We start from the raw sequence: 15,274 nt of genomic DNA, 5'->3' as shown, positions 1-15,274 counted from the left end.
CCACCGTCTATTCTATTGGCGTCGCATTCCTTAAATTGGTTATAGCTGTTTACTGCTGGATGTAAATATACAGGGAGGTGCAGTAAACAGGAGCTCAACGAGCATTAACTTTTCTACAAATAATCTTCAACCGTTTGAATTCGTAAAATATCTTAGGTTTGAAGAAAAAAAAACAATCAGCTCCTCTTCTTCTGAATGCACTGCGCTCTGTCCGGTGTTGGCACATCTATCATAAAAACCACACCAAGATGCTTCGGAGGTACAGCTCCAGAATGCGCCGCCGCATCCGCAAGAAGCAGGGCTCTCGGAGCAGTGGCGCGAAGTCCAAGCCCAAGTACGAGGTGTTCGTTGAAGGAGAGGGTAACTCTATTACCACACAAATCGATACGTCGCCGCCGCAGCAGCGACGGCCAGCAGCCGCAGCCGCAGCCGCAGCGGTGAACGGAAGTGGTAGTCATCGGAGGAGTAACATGGCCCCGTGCGTAGGAGTGGACAGGAGGAACATACAAAGCTTTCTGGATACCTTTGACTGTGTACTCTTCGACTGTGATGGTAATGTATATTGCACAACAGGTGTACAAGTTTTAGTTTTCCTAGAGAGTCTAAAAAGGCATTCTGGAAGTATTAAGGTGGATCGTAGCCGGTAATTATGCACCTGTCTTATCCATGTCTGCTGGTCGGCAGTTGAATTGGGGTGTACATAGTCATAGCATACGTACGTTGGCCTGACCAAGGTGCTGAGTGTACTCTCGTCTCTAGCCGGGTTGTTGTGATATACAGTATGTCCCAAAAAAAATTACAACGGGACCACCCGCAATGATATCTTCAAAAATAGTGAATCAATCTACATACAAATTCAGGGTATGAAACTATAACTCATTGCCCACATCTTACAGAAAATCCCATTCGATTTGCTTCAGTGGTCAAAGAGAAATGAGGAATTTTGTAGAGGATGTCGCAAATCTCTTCTGTCCAAATTCTGTCTATTATTCACACACAAGAGCATTGCATTGCTAAAATTGGAAGAATGAGACTCATGACATGCTTTAGAACAATCCACATTTCTCTGTGACCGCTTAACCAAATTGATTGGGGTTTTCTGCAAAACAGAGCTAAGATGTTATATTTTAAGACCCTGAAGTAGCACTTAGGCAGGTTGATCATATTGGGTGCTATCAATTCGAAAATCTGATTGTAATTTTGGGGGAGACTTACTGCAGTATGTCCCCCCAAAAAATTACAATCAGATTTTCGCATTGATAACGCCCAATATGATTAAATTTCTAAATGCTACTTCAGGGTCTTAAAATGTAACATTTTAGCTCTATTTTGCAGGAATCCCCATTCGATTTGACTAAGCGGTCACAGAGAAATGTGGATTGTTGTAAAGCATGTCATGAATCGGATTCTTCCGAGTTTAGCATTTTGATGATCTTGTGTGTTAATAATAGACAGAACTTGGACAGAAGAGATTCCCGACATCTTCTACAAATTCCGTATTTCTCTTTGACCACTGAAGCAAATCGAGTGGGGTTTTCTGTAAGATGTGGGCAATGAGTTATAGTTTCATACCCTGAATTTGTATTTAGATTAATTCACTATTTTTAAAGATATCATTGCGGAGGCCCCCGTTGTAATTATTTTTGGGACATACTGTACAGTTACAGTATTATATTAAAATACAGTTCAATTTTGTAATGTACATTCTGGTTTTTGTTTCATGTTTCTATAGTTCTTTATCTGGTCAAATAAATGTAATAATAATAATAATAATAATGATGATAATAATAATAATGATAATAATAATAATAATAATAATAATAATGATAATGATACTAATACTAATAATACTACTAATAATAATATTAAATGATAAGAAGAAGAAGAATACGAAGAATATAGAAAAGCTCTTTGAGAGTGCAGACCTCCGCCAAACACTGGGAAACAGGTTTTTCCACCACTGATCTTGTTCTTCCATAGAGATCAGTGATTTGCACTCATACATGCATTCTGAAAATAGCCCACTCTCCCAAAATAGAAGCCTTTTGATACGTCATCAAAGGGCCAGTTCATATCAAGGGTCAACAATATCACGCCCCTTCCTCCATAATGATGTCTGCCTTGATCTATTTGATGATTTTGCTACAACACGCATTTTCCAGAGACACACGTGCCCGAGTATACTTGGGACTCATCTCCAACGGCTTAATTGATAATTATTACCATCATTGCACTGGTTCAGATGATCTTTTAACAACGATGTAGGCCCACTGGAGCTGATCATGATCAGATGATAGGGTTCCATCGCTAGCCATTTGCTCCCTCGACAATTGCAGGGATGCCAAGTTCAAAACATTTTTATGAGTGAGATTTTCATGACTCGGCATCTCGGCGAGCGAATGTGCTCGCGAGCCGGGGTGTGGGACGGTTTTTTTCCCCCTGTGGCCTCCCACGGTAGGGAGCTTTTTCAATTTTTAGCTCTTAATGGTGCGATAAGGTGCATACTTAAGTGACTATGTTTTACTTAGTTTGAAAGACAAAAGGAAAATATACCTTCAATTGCAACTATCACCTCAATCTTTTGAGCTATGCTCATTATTATAGGCCCAAGTTGCAGACTTCGCCCGATGCGTGAGAAAAATGGGTGCCATGCGTGAGATCGTGAGACAGCCCCTAAATGCTTGAGTCTCACGCAGAATGCGTGAGACTTGGTAGCTCTGCAATTGCTCCCATGTTTACATCTGCACGCTGAGCCAAACATATTTTACCCACAAGCATTTATGACCATAATCCAAATCCTAATCCTCACTTCATCTTAAAACACAAAACCCTATTATACCACCCTAACCGGTAGAGAAAGTGAGGCAGGAGCAACTGTCCCAAAAGCAGATTTTGTGTCACCTGATGGTTGATAAGTGAAAGAACCGGTAATGATAACCATGGAGGGGAAAAGCTGGCCCGCATCTCAAATATAATGAGAATGCCCATAATAACTTGGGCACAGCTTTCATCAGTCACTAATCTGTAGGGAGGTACACACAGAGCCACAGAATTTCGGCTGGAATTTCAGCTGGAGAGTTTACTGTTACTGAGCATACTATACTTCCATCAATGCACATTATTATTCACAGGTATGGGCACTATTAATGGTTTCAAATTCATGTACCTCAGTGGGTAGTGACTGAAGATTGATTCTATCAGACCATCCATGTCTCCCTGCACAACTGGGGCATTAATGTCCACTTGATACCTATATGGGTCATCTTCGTTTTGCTGCAAAAAGTTGTTTCACCCTTGATATTTATTGAATGAAGCAAAAAAGTGATATTATTTCTGTAATTACATTCACTCCAGGCTATCAGCTTCTATATTCTAAAGCCAACAATATTTGATTTTGGTTTATCGTTATTTGAGGCTTACCATGACATGGTTGATTGACCTTGATGTTTCTCCCTGTGCTCAGATGTGATCTGGAACCAGAACAAACCAGTCCCAGGAGCTGCTGAGGCAATTAGGAAGCTCAGATGTTTGGCAAGTATAATTATATCACACAAGTATACTAATATATCATATCATATACCAAGAAAAATCTGACTGTATATAATACACATGTGGTACATATACAATACCTGAAACAGATATGTAATATGTCCGACCTCTGCTATCCGGATATGTCAGGACCGGCGCTCATCTGGATGAAGGATATGGTTGAATGTTTGGAATAAGGTGTGCAATTTATGTGAGTTTGTGTAGGAAATTTGTTTGAGTTTGAAATCCTAATGCCACATGCATTCCATGGTGAATATTATCTTGTAACAAGTGACACTTAGAATTATCGATGTATCACATTCATTCTACATAACTTTATTCATTACCCAACAGATAGGAGTTGATCCTGTAAAAAGAAATAAAAGAATGGGGATTTCAGAATCTGGATCTGTATAAGGGAGTTGATCTAGGCATGCAGTCATGATATGCTGTCTTGGTATCTTTTTTTTCTCCCACTCCTCTTCTCCTGTTCATCATTTTCTTTTCTTCTCCACATTATTCTCTTCTCCTTCTCCTCCTTCCCTACTCCCTATAATTTTATTTCTTCTCAACCTCTTCCTCCTTCTCTTCCCATTCTTCTTACTCTACATACTCCTTGTCCCCCTCCTCCTTCTTCTCCTCCTCCTCCCCCTCCCCCTGCTCTTCCTCCCTCCTTCTCTTCCTCCTCATCTTACTCCACCTCCTCCTCCTCCAATTCCTCCCTCCTCCCCTTCCTCCTCCTCCACCTCCTCCTCCCCCTCCTCCCCCTCCTCCCCCTCCCCCTGCTCCTCCTCCCTCTCTCCTCCTCTCCCCCTTCACCTCTTCCTTCCTCCTTCCCTTCCTCCTCCTCCCCTCCTCCTCCTCTACCTCCCCTCCTCCTCTCCTCCTCCTCCTCTCCCTTCCTCCTCCTCTCCTCCTCCTCCTCCTCCTTCCCTTCCTCCTCCTCCTCCTCCTCCTCCTCTACTCCCCTTCTCTTCCTCTTCCTCCTCTTCTTCCTCCTCCTCCTCTACCTCCCCTCTTCCTCCTCTCCCCCTCCCCCTCCTCCTCCTCTTCTTCCGCTCCTACTCATTTTCTTTTCTCAATGTGCACAGGGTAAACAAGTTCTGTTTGTTACAAACAACAACTTCCTGTCCGGGGATCAAATTCTCAGGAAGTTCCAGTCTCAGGGACATCAAGTGTCAAAGGTCAGTGACAGTGTCTGAGTGAAGTATGGCTCTGAGTGCATTGGTATAGGAATTGTGTGCATTAAGGTAACTATGGAATGTTTGACCAGGAGGCGAAACCAAAATGGATTGAGACTAGATTCCACAGTTATACTGCATACTGCATGCACACTATTTCTGCTGATGCATGAAAAAACTAGTCTATCATCTGTTTTATAGAACAGGGGAGATTTTTTTCTTCTTTTTTTTTTTTTTTTTTTTGCCTGTAACCAGAAGGCAAATTTACTGGATGCATTTCTTTTTGGCTTGCCATATAGACACATTCTGCACATCAAGTACATCCAGCAAAATGTATGTGATGCTTGGTTAGCTAGCAAATATAGGCATCTCTTCCCAGTGCACAAACTCATATTTTGTAAAGCGTAGGCCTATAGAATGATAACTTGTTTATGGTGGTTGTGGTTAGTGAGGCAACATGCGGCCAGAAAATGTCAACACACAGCTCTTGACCAATGAAATTGAACCCCTATCTGGACAGACACAAGATAATCTGGTAGTTGTCATTGCACAATGTATTTGTTTGTTTTTTTCATTTTTTGTGTATTACTGAAAGCATACTTGATTGAGTACTGGTAGTCTGCACTTAGAAAATAGATTCCATTCAAGCATTGTTGGAAGCATGTGTTGTCACTGTTCCACCTTATGAAATACATGTGTGGACAATTGCACGAGACATGCAACAAAAATTCACATTATGTGTTGCATAAATACTGTACTGAAAAAAGCAAAAATTGAAGTTGCCTTATCTTACCAGCTTTACAAGCAGCTTCAAAGACAAGAATTTCAGCCATAATCAAGTTGACATTTTAGATGCTTTCAAGTGAGCAGGTTATCAAGCATGTAAAAAAAATGGATAGAGTTAAATACAACAAGAACGAAACATTGTCACATGCTTCATACCAACATTACTGCAAAGTTGCACAGTATCAGGCACAAACAGAGTGTATTACTAGATAACTGCATACCAGTGTGTAGCATGTTACTTGCTACCATCAATTGTAACCGTGCATCACAAAACAAACACAAAAAGTTGAGCGCTCTGATTTTACACAAGGACTCAAAATATGTGAAATGGGTCAACCGAGTCAATCTTGAGTTTTTCATACTTCTTAAAAGAGCAATTATCATCCTGCTTCTACATTATTCTAAAGTTCAGGATCATAAAACAAATGGGAAATTGTGGTTTTAGCAATTTTCTAGGACATTTTTTTTTTTGTGTAGAATAGTGTGATTCGATATGTCTTCGAGTCCCCTTTTCATTTCTTAAAAATCCTTTACCCACTCCTCACTTTCAAGTCTGATAACTTTTGAAAGGATAATGCAAATGCTTTGAAATTTTGCACAAGTCATGGATAGAATGTGTTAATAGAGCATATTCAATTTCAACTTAATCTGATAATCCCTTCAATGTTACTGAGCACTACAGTGTTTTACATCCTGTTTTTTGTCCCATTCATCACACAGCTAGCACGGCAGGGTAAGATTAAGCACTTGAATATACCCCACACTTTGGAGCCTTTTTTTCTCAGTACACACTTTTTTCCAGAGTGTGTGCTTTCTTTCCAATGTTTAGGTAGGTTTATAGGGGAGTCCATTTGGATTGAGTTATACATCATTTTAAAGCTTAGAGTCTCCTCTTTCAAAATCTGCCCTCAACTAAAATCCCATGTCTGGCGACTCTTTGTTGCCCATGTGATGCAGGGTCACAGTAGTTGTCTTCAGATGAAAGGATCTGGGAATCCTTGGAAAATGTTAGAATTACCCTGGATAATTGATTTCTAAAGGACATTTGGCCCAATGCATGGGATTCTAAACCTGAGCAAACAAGACAGAAATGATTGTGTCTTGTCCCAAGGCTTTTACTATTATTGTTATCACCATCTTTTTTCTTCTTTTTTTTTTTTTTTATAGGAAGAGATCTTCAGTGCGGGATATGCTACAGCTATATACCTTAAAGATGTACTTAAGCTGCAGGGCAAAGTGTACCTGATTGGATCAGATGGTCTTGAAGCAGAACTGCAAGCCTGTGGAGTCCCCTGCATTGGGGTTGGGGTAAGAGAGACATCATCTCTGTTGTGGTGGTTCTATCCACCTTCTCGTGAGGGAAAGCAGAGGCAATTCCTGATAGAAACCAGTAGCACCAACCTTGAGCATTACTCAATGAGTGAAGGTTACTTGATTAGAGGCTTGTCTATTCTATATGAATAGTTCAAGTCACTTTGAGTAAAGTAGAAAACCAAAACTGAAGTAATCTTAAGTAAAGGCCCCCCCCCCCCCCCCCCCCCCCCTTTGCAAGCACCTTGCTGGTTGGCACTGAATGGTCCGCTTCAAAGGCCACTCTAAACATTTTCTTGAATTTTTTGATGAGCATACCTGTAAAGTTTTATGAGTAGATTTACCATGTACAAGAACAACAGTCAAAGTACGAGTTTATCATCTGCAAAGATCAAAAGCCTTCTGGTAGATCCAAATGTACCACTCCTGACAGTTTCCTACAGTCCATTTGTTTGTTCAAAATCCACTGAAGTATGCAGTGCTCTATCGGTTGAGTGATTTTATTCTGAGTCCAGACTGTTCTTTAAAAAAGAGGTTATTTGTCAAATAGTCATGCAGCTGATTGTGGACTACTCTACGACTTCTGAAAATCTTTGAGACTATAACCCACAAGTACAAAAGATTGGGTAATATTATTGTTTATGTCATGTTTGTCCCTGCCCTTATGAACCAAGATATCTCTGGCCTCCTACTCGTTAATAGAATATCCCCAGTTTCACGAGAGGGATTAAAGGAATTGGTCAAATGCACATAGCTTTACCTTAGCTTCCTTTTCACTCTTCTGGAATATTCCCAGTTATAAAAGAGAGAATTAAGAATCTGGCCAAATGCACATGAATGACATGTGCTGCTATCTTCCAACATTCTTGAATCTATTTCAGCAATTGAAGCAGTTTTTATATTAAGCTTTAATTTGTATGCATGCATTCCAACACACAATTTGGGTCTATTTCATCAAAGCTAAAGACATCCCTGTGATAGAATTGGACTAAATTCTTGTATAGTGTTGTTGGCTTGTGTTTTGTGTGGCAGGTGTCTACTCGCTTCACTGGAATTCATTTGATAGCTTGCATGAATGATATTTTATTTCAGTATATGTGTGCAATTTTGTTTTTTCAAGGCAAATGTGATAAACAAAACTTGGTTTGATACGTACTGTAGTTATCTTGTTCTCTACAGTAAATCATGTATGCATGTGTTTCATTTACAGCAACAACAAAAAATGGTCTTCGTTTCAAGATGTTGATTATTTGTGGTTTAAGTAGTGCAAAATGGTAAGCAATTTTTATGCTTCAATTACTAGTATAACACTATTCAGGAAAGTGAGTATAGTAACATACAACTTTTATGCAAGATCCTACTGAGATTGATGTGCCAATAGAGATCCCTCATTATTATGCAACACATAGCAATTTGATTGTGCTTATGTGGAGTTTATTAAAAAAATTTATGATTTTCATTATTTTTTGGTTGCCAGCCTGACCCATACCTGGGAGAGGAGGCGGAACATAAATGGCTTGAAGAAGAATTAGATGGAGATGTAAGTACATGTCTTTGTGTCATCATTAAAGACCACATTTGTAACTTTTCCAATATACCCTCCCAAAATGTTAATTCTCTTTTCAAACTTGGTGGTAGTCTTTTCTATCAAACATTGTACAAGGGGATCAACAGGGTCGTTGAGGTTGGCCGGTGTACTTCATTTCTGGACCCTCCTTATATCCGCACACATGGGACACACCCATAAGTGGATATTGTAACCTATACCTAATTATAAACATGTTCTGCTATGAGAGGGTTCAATAGTAGTACAATGCAGAATCAACAAATCAGAAAACAGAAAATAAGACAGGAAAAGTTTTAAAGGGTATTCTTTGGGGGGAAATACATCTGTTAGTCTCAACACTTGTTTTAACATTCTAATTTTATATTTGACAATAATTTTCTGGCAGACCCCATATTGCAAGCACACAGTGATAATGCAGATGAATGTAGAGATTGGCTTGCTTTTTTTTTACACAATGTATGATTTTAGTCGCTGTTTGGTCTGTCATGAAAGATTTTTCTTTGCTATATCCTCACTAAAGTCTTCTTTGTGTTTCTCTGTTGCTTAACCCGCAATGTATCTCACAACAAATATGAATTGAAGAATCTTCAAATTGCCATACGTTAACACATAGAACTGTTTGGGACCTGACAAATTCCTTAGTTGATAGCGGATTCTCGTATCTGACCCCACTGTTATCATTTTCGTTGAATCTATTCATTAAAGCCATCTTCAACATGGAATAATTCTTCACTTATGCACATATCTTTGAGAAATGTTTAAGAAAAGTAAAGTATCATATATCAAGTATCAGAATGAATTGAGTGTAGGTTGATTGCCTTTGTTTTCGTACATTCTTTCTGTCTCTGTCAGGTAAAAGCCGTTGTTGTTGGCTACGACAAGCATTTCAGCTATGTGAAAGTGTTCAAGGCGGCTTCGTACCTATCCATCAGTGATGTGGCTTTTGTTGGAACCAACACGGATGAGAGCGTCCCCATCCCAGAGAAGGGAAAAACTAAACCAGGTGCAAAAAGGAGTCAAGTGACTCCGTCATTATTTTTCTGTCTTCTTTGTACGTGGATGTAGATTTGACTACATAGAAGGAGTCAAGTGACTCCAACATTATTTTTCTGTCTTCTTTGTACGTGGATGTAGATTTGACTACATAGAAGGAGTCAAGTGACTCTGTCGTCATTTTCCTGTCTTCTTTGTACGTGGATGTAGATTTGACTACATAGAAGGAGTCAAGTGACTCTGTCGTCATTTTCCTGTCTTCTTTGTACGTGGATGTAGATTTGACTACATAGAAGGAGTCAAGTGACTCTGTCATTATTTTTCTGTCTTCTTTGTATGTGGATGTAGATTTGACTACATAGAAGGAGTCAAGTGACTCCAACATTATTTTTCTGTCTTCTTTGTACGTGGATGTAGATTTGACTACATAGAAGGAGTCAAGTGACTCTGTCGTCATTTTCCTGTCTTCTTTGTACATGGATGTAGATTTGACTACATAGAAGGAGTCAAGTGACTCCGTCGTTATTTTTCTGTCTTCTTTGTACGTGGATGTAGATTTGACTGCATATATGTATTCTTTATCCTCCATGAGACTTGCTGGGATTTTGGTTGTTTTGTTTTGTGTTGTTGTGTTTGCAGTTTTATATGATTTTTGTTTCTAGAGACAAGTTTTCATCAAAAAAGAATAAAAATATACAAAATGATGCCTGGAACATAAAAAAGTTCCAAGAAAGTGTGATACAGTTTCACAGATGTCGTAGTTACCTCTGAGCTAAATGTCACATATACGGAATATTTCTTCTTTATCCTGTTGGGAAGAGGAGAGGGGGATGGGTCAAAGGAAAGAGATAGGAATGTCAAAGACAAGGGGTGATATTTGACTTTCAAATAGACATTCAAATTAACTATGAATTTCAGTAAAATTTTTACGCCACTTCACTTGAAATGCTGATTAGAGTTGTTGGGGTTTTCTTAACCCGTTGTGGATGGGCTGATTTTGCTGCAACACACAGTTCCTATAGACACTTGCCTGAGTATACTCGGGATTCGTCTTCAATGGGGTAAGAAAAATTGTTTGTTTATTGTATCATTTTTTATGTTTATTTTTACCTTTTCATTGGTAGTCTTTTTAAAGTCTGCATCTTGTAGTTTTTTGTTGATATTTGTCTGTAATGAAATCATGCGAGGATAAATTTTACATGATATACTTTTGTTTATGAGTGTATGTTTGGTCTAAATGATTCTAAAATATCTGCCCCATACAGGCACTGGTGTATTTGTCAGAGCGATAGAGATTGCTTCATGTCGCTCGGCAACCACGATTGGAAAACCGTCTCGCTATCTTCTGGACTGCATCAAAGAGAAGTGAGTGATGTTGTGCAAATATCTTTGAACTTTTATCAGAGTTGTTAGTAGGATTTTTAGTGGGGTTGAGAGTGGTGGGGATGCAGCTTCAAAATTGGAAATAGTGGCTCTTTCTGATGGAATGATAGAACTAAGTGGGATAGAGTCTCAGAAGAGCATGGCCATATGCAGGATTTTTGTTCTTTCATTTTTGGGCAAGAATATGTGAAATTTGGGGAAGAACATGAAAGCAAAAGAGCATAGCCAGTGAGCTAGGGGAGGGGGTATCCCCCCCCCCCCCAACTCCAGAGAACTTTTGTATTTTTAGAAAAGTGAAATTTTGTGGGATGCAACTGCACCCCTTTCCGCGGCCAGATTTAACATTAACATTAGCTGTCTAGCCCATCTTGTACCATTTACAGTGCACTCCCATTATCACAAACACGTTTATAACGAAATTCCGGTTACAACGAAGTAAAAATTCAGGCCACAATATTATCCACTCTATACATTTTTATTGTTTATTTGTTCGGTCATAACAAAATTTCGATATAACGAAAGAAAACCGCCGGTCCCAAGGACTTCATTATGATGGGAGTCCATTGTAGTTTAATTTGATTTCATTTTCTTTGTCAAGGCTAATTCACTCTCATCCTGACCTTTGACCTTCCCAGATACGACATCAACCCAGAGAGGACACTGATGGTGGGTGACCGGCACAACACGGACGTCCTCTTTGGCAAACGATGTGGGATGAAGACCATGGCTGTTTTCACAGGTGTGCTCAGCAAGGCGGAGCTGACCCGTTACCGGGAGTCGCCGGAGCCGGAGGAGCAGGAATACGTCCCAGACTTCTTTCTGGACTCTGTTGGGGACCTTTCCTCCCTGATTGATTTATGAGGCATCTGGCTCTCTCATTTCGAAAGCCGACTCCATTAAAATTTCTCTTTCTAATCATTTGAACTGCGGTGCATTTATTTTGCCAGCTTTTCCATTTTTTTTAACCAAATATCATTAAAAAGATGATTTTGGCATCTGTGTGTCGTTAGTCAAATCATCAAAGAAATAAAGGGTCCAAATTGTACAATGCTAAAAAATAGTGAATTCATCAGATTTAGTCATTTTCTTTTCTATAGAGAGTGAATGTTTGAGCCACATTAGGACAGCGGGATCCAATTCTGTGCCAGTAATCATCCTGTTGTGAATTAAAACCTGCTCCAGCAACCAACTGTGTATAATGATCACCTGCCCAATGCAACCAAATGGAAATCCCCACAAAAAATAAAAGTGAAGAAAAAGTTAAGTAAAAGTTAAGTAAAAAAAAAAATTAAAGGACCTGTGCATAGTGACCCCTACTTCACTAAACCTACTTAAACAACCAGCAACCTCAGATTTCATTTCCACTAGATGACCAAAAGTTTTGCTCATCGACAGCCCAGAAGTGCACAGTGGCAGAGGGGCCAGCTTCTGATAGCTGTATACGCCGAATATTTCGCGAGGTTTTCATTTTCGCGATTTGCGCGAGTCAGGTGCTATTCTCAAAATTTAAAGACACGCAAAAATGTTGACTCTGATCCCGATGTGAATGCGATGTATACATATGTTCACTTCTCCATTCAGTTCAGGACTCCACAATCGTGAATTTAACCACTTGCAAAATCGTTGGGAATTCCCGATACGCAAAAATTTAGACTCGCAAAATATATGGCGTATACAGTAGTAGCTTTGGCAGCTGTTGCATCAAACAAATGCGAATGAGACTTGTCTACAACTTTCAAGGCAACTGGTGATCATTTGAAGGGCAGGACCATAAGTCATATAGGTTTATACTTGTGTAGTATAATGACGTGGTGTACATATCATCATTTGGGATATTAACAATATTTATTACAGTGGCGACCTTATCGAACTTATCCAACAATTACCACCTGTCGAGAGTAACCACAGTTTGTGTATCCCTTGAGAGTTTATTGCATGCTGGTTTGATTGTATTAGAGCAGACTAGCTCAAAGAGATTCTGAAGCATCAACCACATCTGCGTATAAGATGGTTTCGTCCTCAATAGAGGTGTATGAGCATATTACAATATCACTTGATTTATTAAGTGGCTTTGTTATTCCTGAACACTGAGCAGCTCTCAGTGATCGCAATGTCTAACCTTTCATTTGAAACAGGTTTTAGGGATGAATGAAATTTTGATGAGAAAGCTTTGGTAACAAAGTGCAATGAAGTGCATGGGATAGGTATACAGATAGAACAATGTCAGAACTATACTGGTGTCAAGGATTGAGGCAACTGTGAAGATACAAAATGTACCTGTGTTCCTCTGACTGTTTGTACATTTGATCTGTTACAGAGACTCCAACTCTCTCGTTTTAGACGGGAGATCTCCCGCCGAAAGCCCACTTTTGCAACATCTCCCGTTCTCCCGCTTGAGATTTCATTTCTCCCCTCCTGGCCCTATGTCTCCCGCTTGAAATGATTTCTTACTTTAATATCATTGTTTGTTGAAAAATAAGCCTTAGATAGCATGAGAGAGCATCTAGAACCGAGCTTCAAGGGCCCTTAAGCGGGCCCTGGACCCTGGCCGCAAGGAACTTCGCGCTTTGCGCTCGCGATGTACGCTTCGCACACATCAAATTGGAGTCTCCCGTTTGATAGGGGTACAGGCGGGAGAATCTCCCGATCAGAAGGTGCTTGGGGTTGGAGTCTCTGCTGTTATGCTTTGTTTTTGCACAAAATTTCAGTTTTTCTCTGATCAATGTTAAGGAATAGATTGTATTCAAGGTCAAAATTATGTTGGTTATTGGGTCGGTGATCAAACTCAATGATCAGACTGGTTCTGGTGTCATAATGTGAACTACAAGTTTGTTTTGGAAGCGCAGTCTCATCTTTTCATTTCTTGAAGCATCTGCCAATCACATAGTATTATTTAATCTTCACTTTGTTGTAAATGGGACATCATGACTGATGAACTAGAATTTTAACAATTCTCTTTTTTCAAATCTGATTGGGTGCATCAATACAGAGTGCATTGCCATTATGATGTCATTTTGTCCCTTCTTTTTGGCAAAATCAGTGGTCTAATCACCAGTCTGTTTTAACAGTAACTCATCTTTGTGCAGTCTACATCTTTAAAGATAAATAATCATGGCCGATGTGCAATGGTTTATTTGTTACTAACCACCGTGTATCGCTAGAACTCCTGCCATGACGACAGACTCTTGTAATAAGGAACCCTTAAACATGTATAACAACATCTAAACATATCAAAAATATACCTTCTTCCCTGAGGGTTTGATAAACCAAAACTCTATACTGTATCACTACCATTGCTGCTGCATTTTGCTACTGCATGTCATAAAGTTGGTAGTGATGGTTTTAAATCTTCCCTATGTCCTGAAAAACATGTGGCCTTTCATTCTCTGTGGTTGACTGTAATAGTGTTGATATATTGCACTCTTTCTATTGATTGATGTGTATGCATGTTGCCTATATTTTGATCCTCTTTGGCCAGTTATAGTATGCATTATGAATTTGGAATATCTATAGATTATTTATGGATTTTGTATACGTGTACAACATTTGCACTTTACTGAAAGTGGCTGTTATGGGGGAAAAAAGAACTTACAATATTGATATAGGCCTACACATACATTGTAAAGTGCTTTGTACAGCTTGATACTATGCAAAAGAGGTGTTATATAAAACGGAGGTATTATTAATATGACTGTATGACTAGCAAAATCTTGCTCAGGTATGTATCAAACTTGGAGAAGGGCATCAGCAATACAAGTAGTGACAGGAAAAAAAAAGGATGTGGGTCTTGTTCATTTCTTTGAGTGCATCATTGTGGTGTTTCAGATGCAAGCTGAGAGAACTGAAATGTGTGAATGTGTCAGGATGGAGAAAATGTCTTGTTCGAAAACTGGACTTTGAATTTTTGTGCCAATTTTTAGCTTGCTCCATTGCCAACTCAACCATTCAAAATCAGTCATGTATGTAGGTCGTATATTGTACACATGTTTACATATGCAGACATATTATGTACTTGAGGAAAATTGATCATTTGATTAAAAAAAAAACATTCAAAAGTGACCTCATCATCACATGGAGCAAATATTTCAGTGATACCTCATTTGCTGTAATACATGGAATATTTTCATGGTATGATTAATTGTTTTCTTGTATTTTAGGAGCTTTGATAAAAAAAATTACCTCACATTAACAAGAATAAAGTGAACTAATTTTTGCAGTCAAACTCTTCACATTATTTATGGATATACACTCAGCAAAAAAAAAAAAGAGGGAAAGTGAAAAGTTTTTTTTTCAGTATATTTTTTTCGCAGAAGAATTTAATAAAACCAGTGCATTATATACCACATTAATTGGTATTAACCTGGTAGGTAAAACCATAGGAAACATTGATATACGCATGAGAGAATACATGCCCTCCGAGGAACAAAAGTAAAAATTGCCAAAATTGACAGTTGTCATTCATTTGCAAATGCCCTTCAAGAAAACAATTACAAAAGGTCAACACAATGAGAGACATGAATGAAAT

The 15,274-nt window shown here is 39.0% G+C and overlaps 1 protein-coding gene across 1 annotated transcript; it reads left to right on the top strand.

Annotated features, from left to right (window-relative positions):
* The first annotated feature begins 248 nt into the window (after positions 1-248).
* Positions 249-11,610, top strand: LOC139722867 (glycerol-3-phosphate phosphatase-like). Its single transcript, XM_071634149.1, has 8 exons — positions 249-552; positions 3,464-3,531; positions 4,620-4,712; positions 6,663-6,803; positions 8,284-8,346; positions 9,226-9,376; positions 10,632-10,731; positions 11,385-11,610. The coding sequence occupies exons 1-8, from the start codon at positions 249-251 to the stop codon at positions 11,608-11,610; spliced, it is 1,146 nt and encodes a 381-aa protein (XP_071490250.1).
* Positions 11,611-15,274: the final 3,664 nt, after the last annotated feature.

Source organism: Diadema antillarum, unplaced genomic scaffold (genome assembly GCF_040938485.1).
Source record: "Diadema antillarum isolate AM-2024a unplaced genomic scaffold, OU_Dant_1.0 scf00000174, whole genome shotgun sequence".
Taxonomy (NCBI): domain Eukaryota; kingdom Metazoa; phylum Echinodermata; class Echinoidea; order Diadematoida; family Diadematidae; genus Diadema; species Diadema antillarum.
Note: the sequence above shows the minus strand (reverse complement) of the source record. Positions and strands in the feature narration are given on the sequence as shown.

Excerpts from the sequence above, each read along its gene's own strand:
- LOC139722867 (XM_071634149.1), top strand. The coding sequence starts at position 249 with ATGCTTCGGAGGTACAGCTCCAGAATGCGCCGCCGCATCCGCAAGAAG. Across the intron at positions 3,532-4,619 it reads TTAGGAAGCTCAGATGTTTG|GGTAAACAAGTTCTGTTTGT; the intron begins GCAAGTATAATT and ends CAATGTGCACAG. Across the intron at positions 8,347-9,225 it reads AAGAAGAATTAGATGGAGAT|GTAAAAGCCGTTGTTGTTGG; the intron begins GTAAGTACATGT and ends TGTCTCTGTCAG.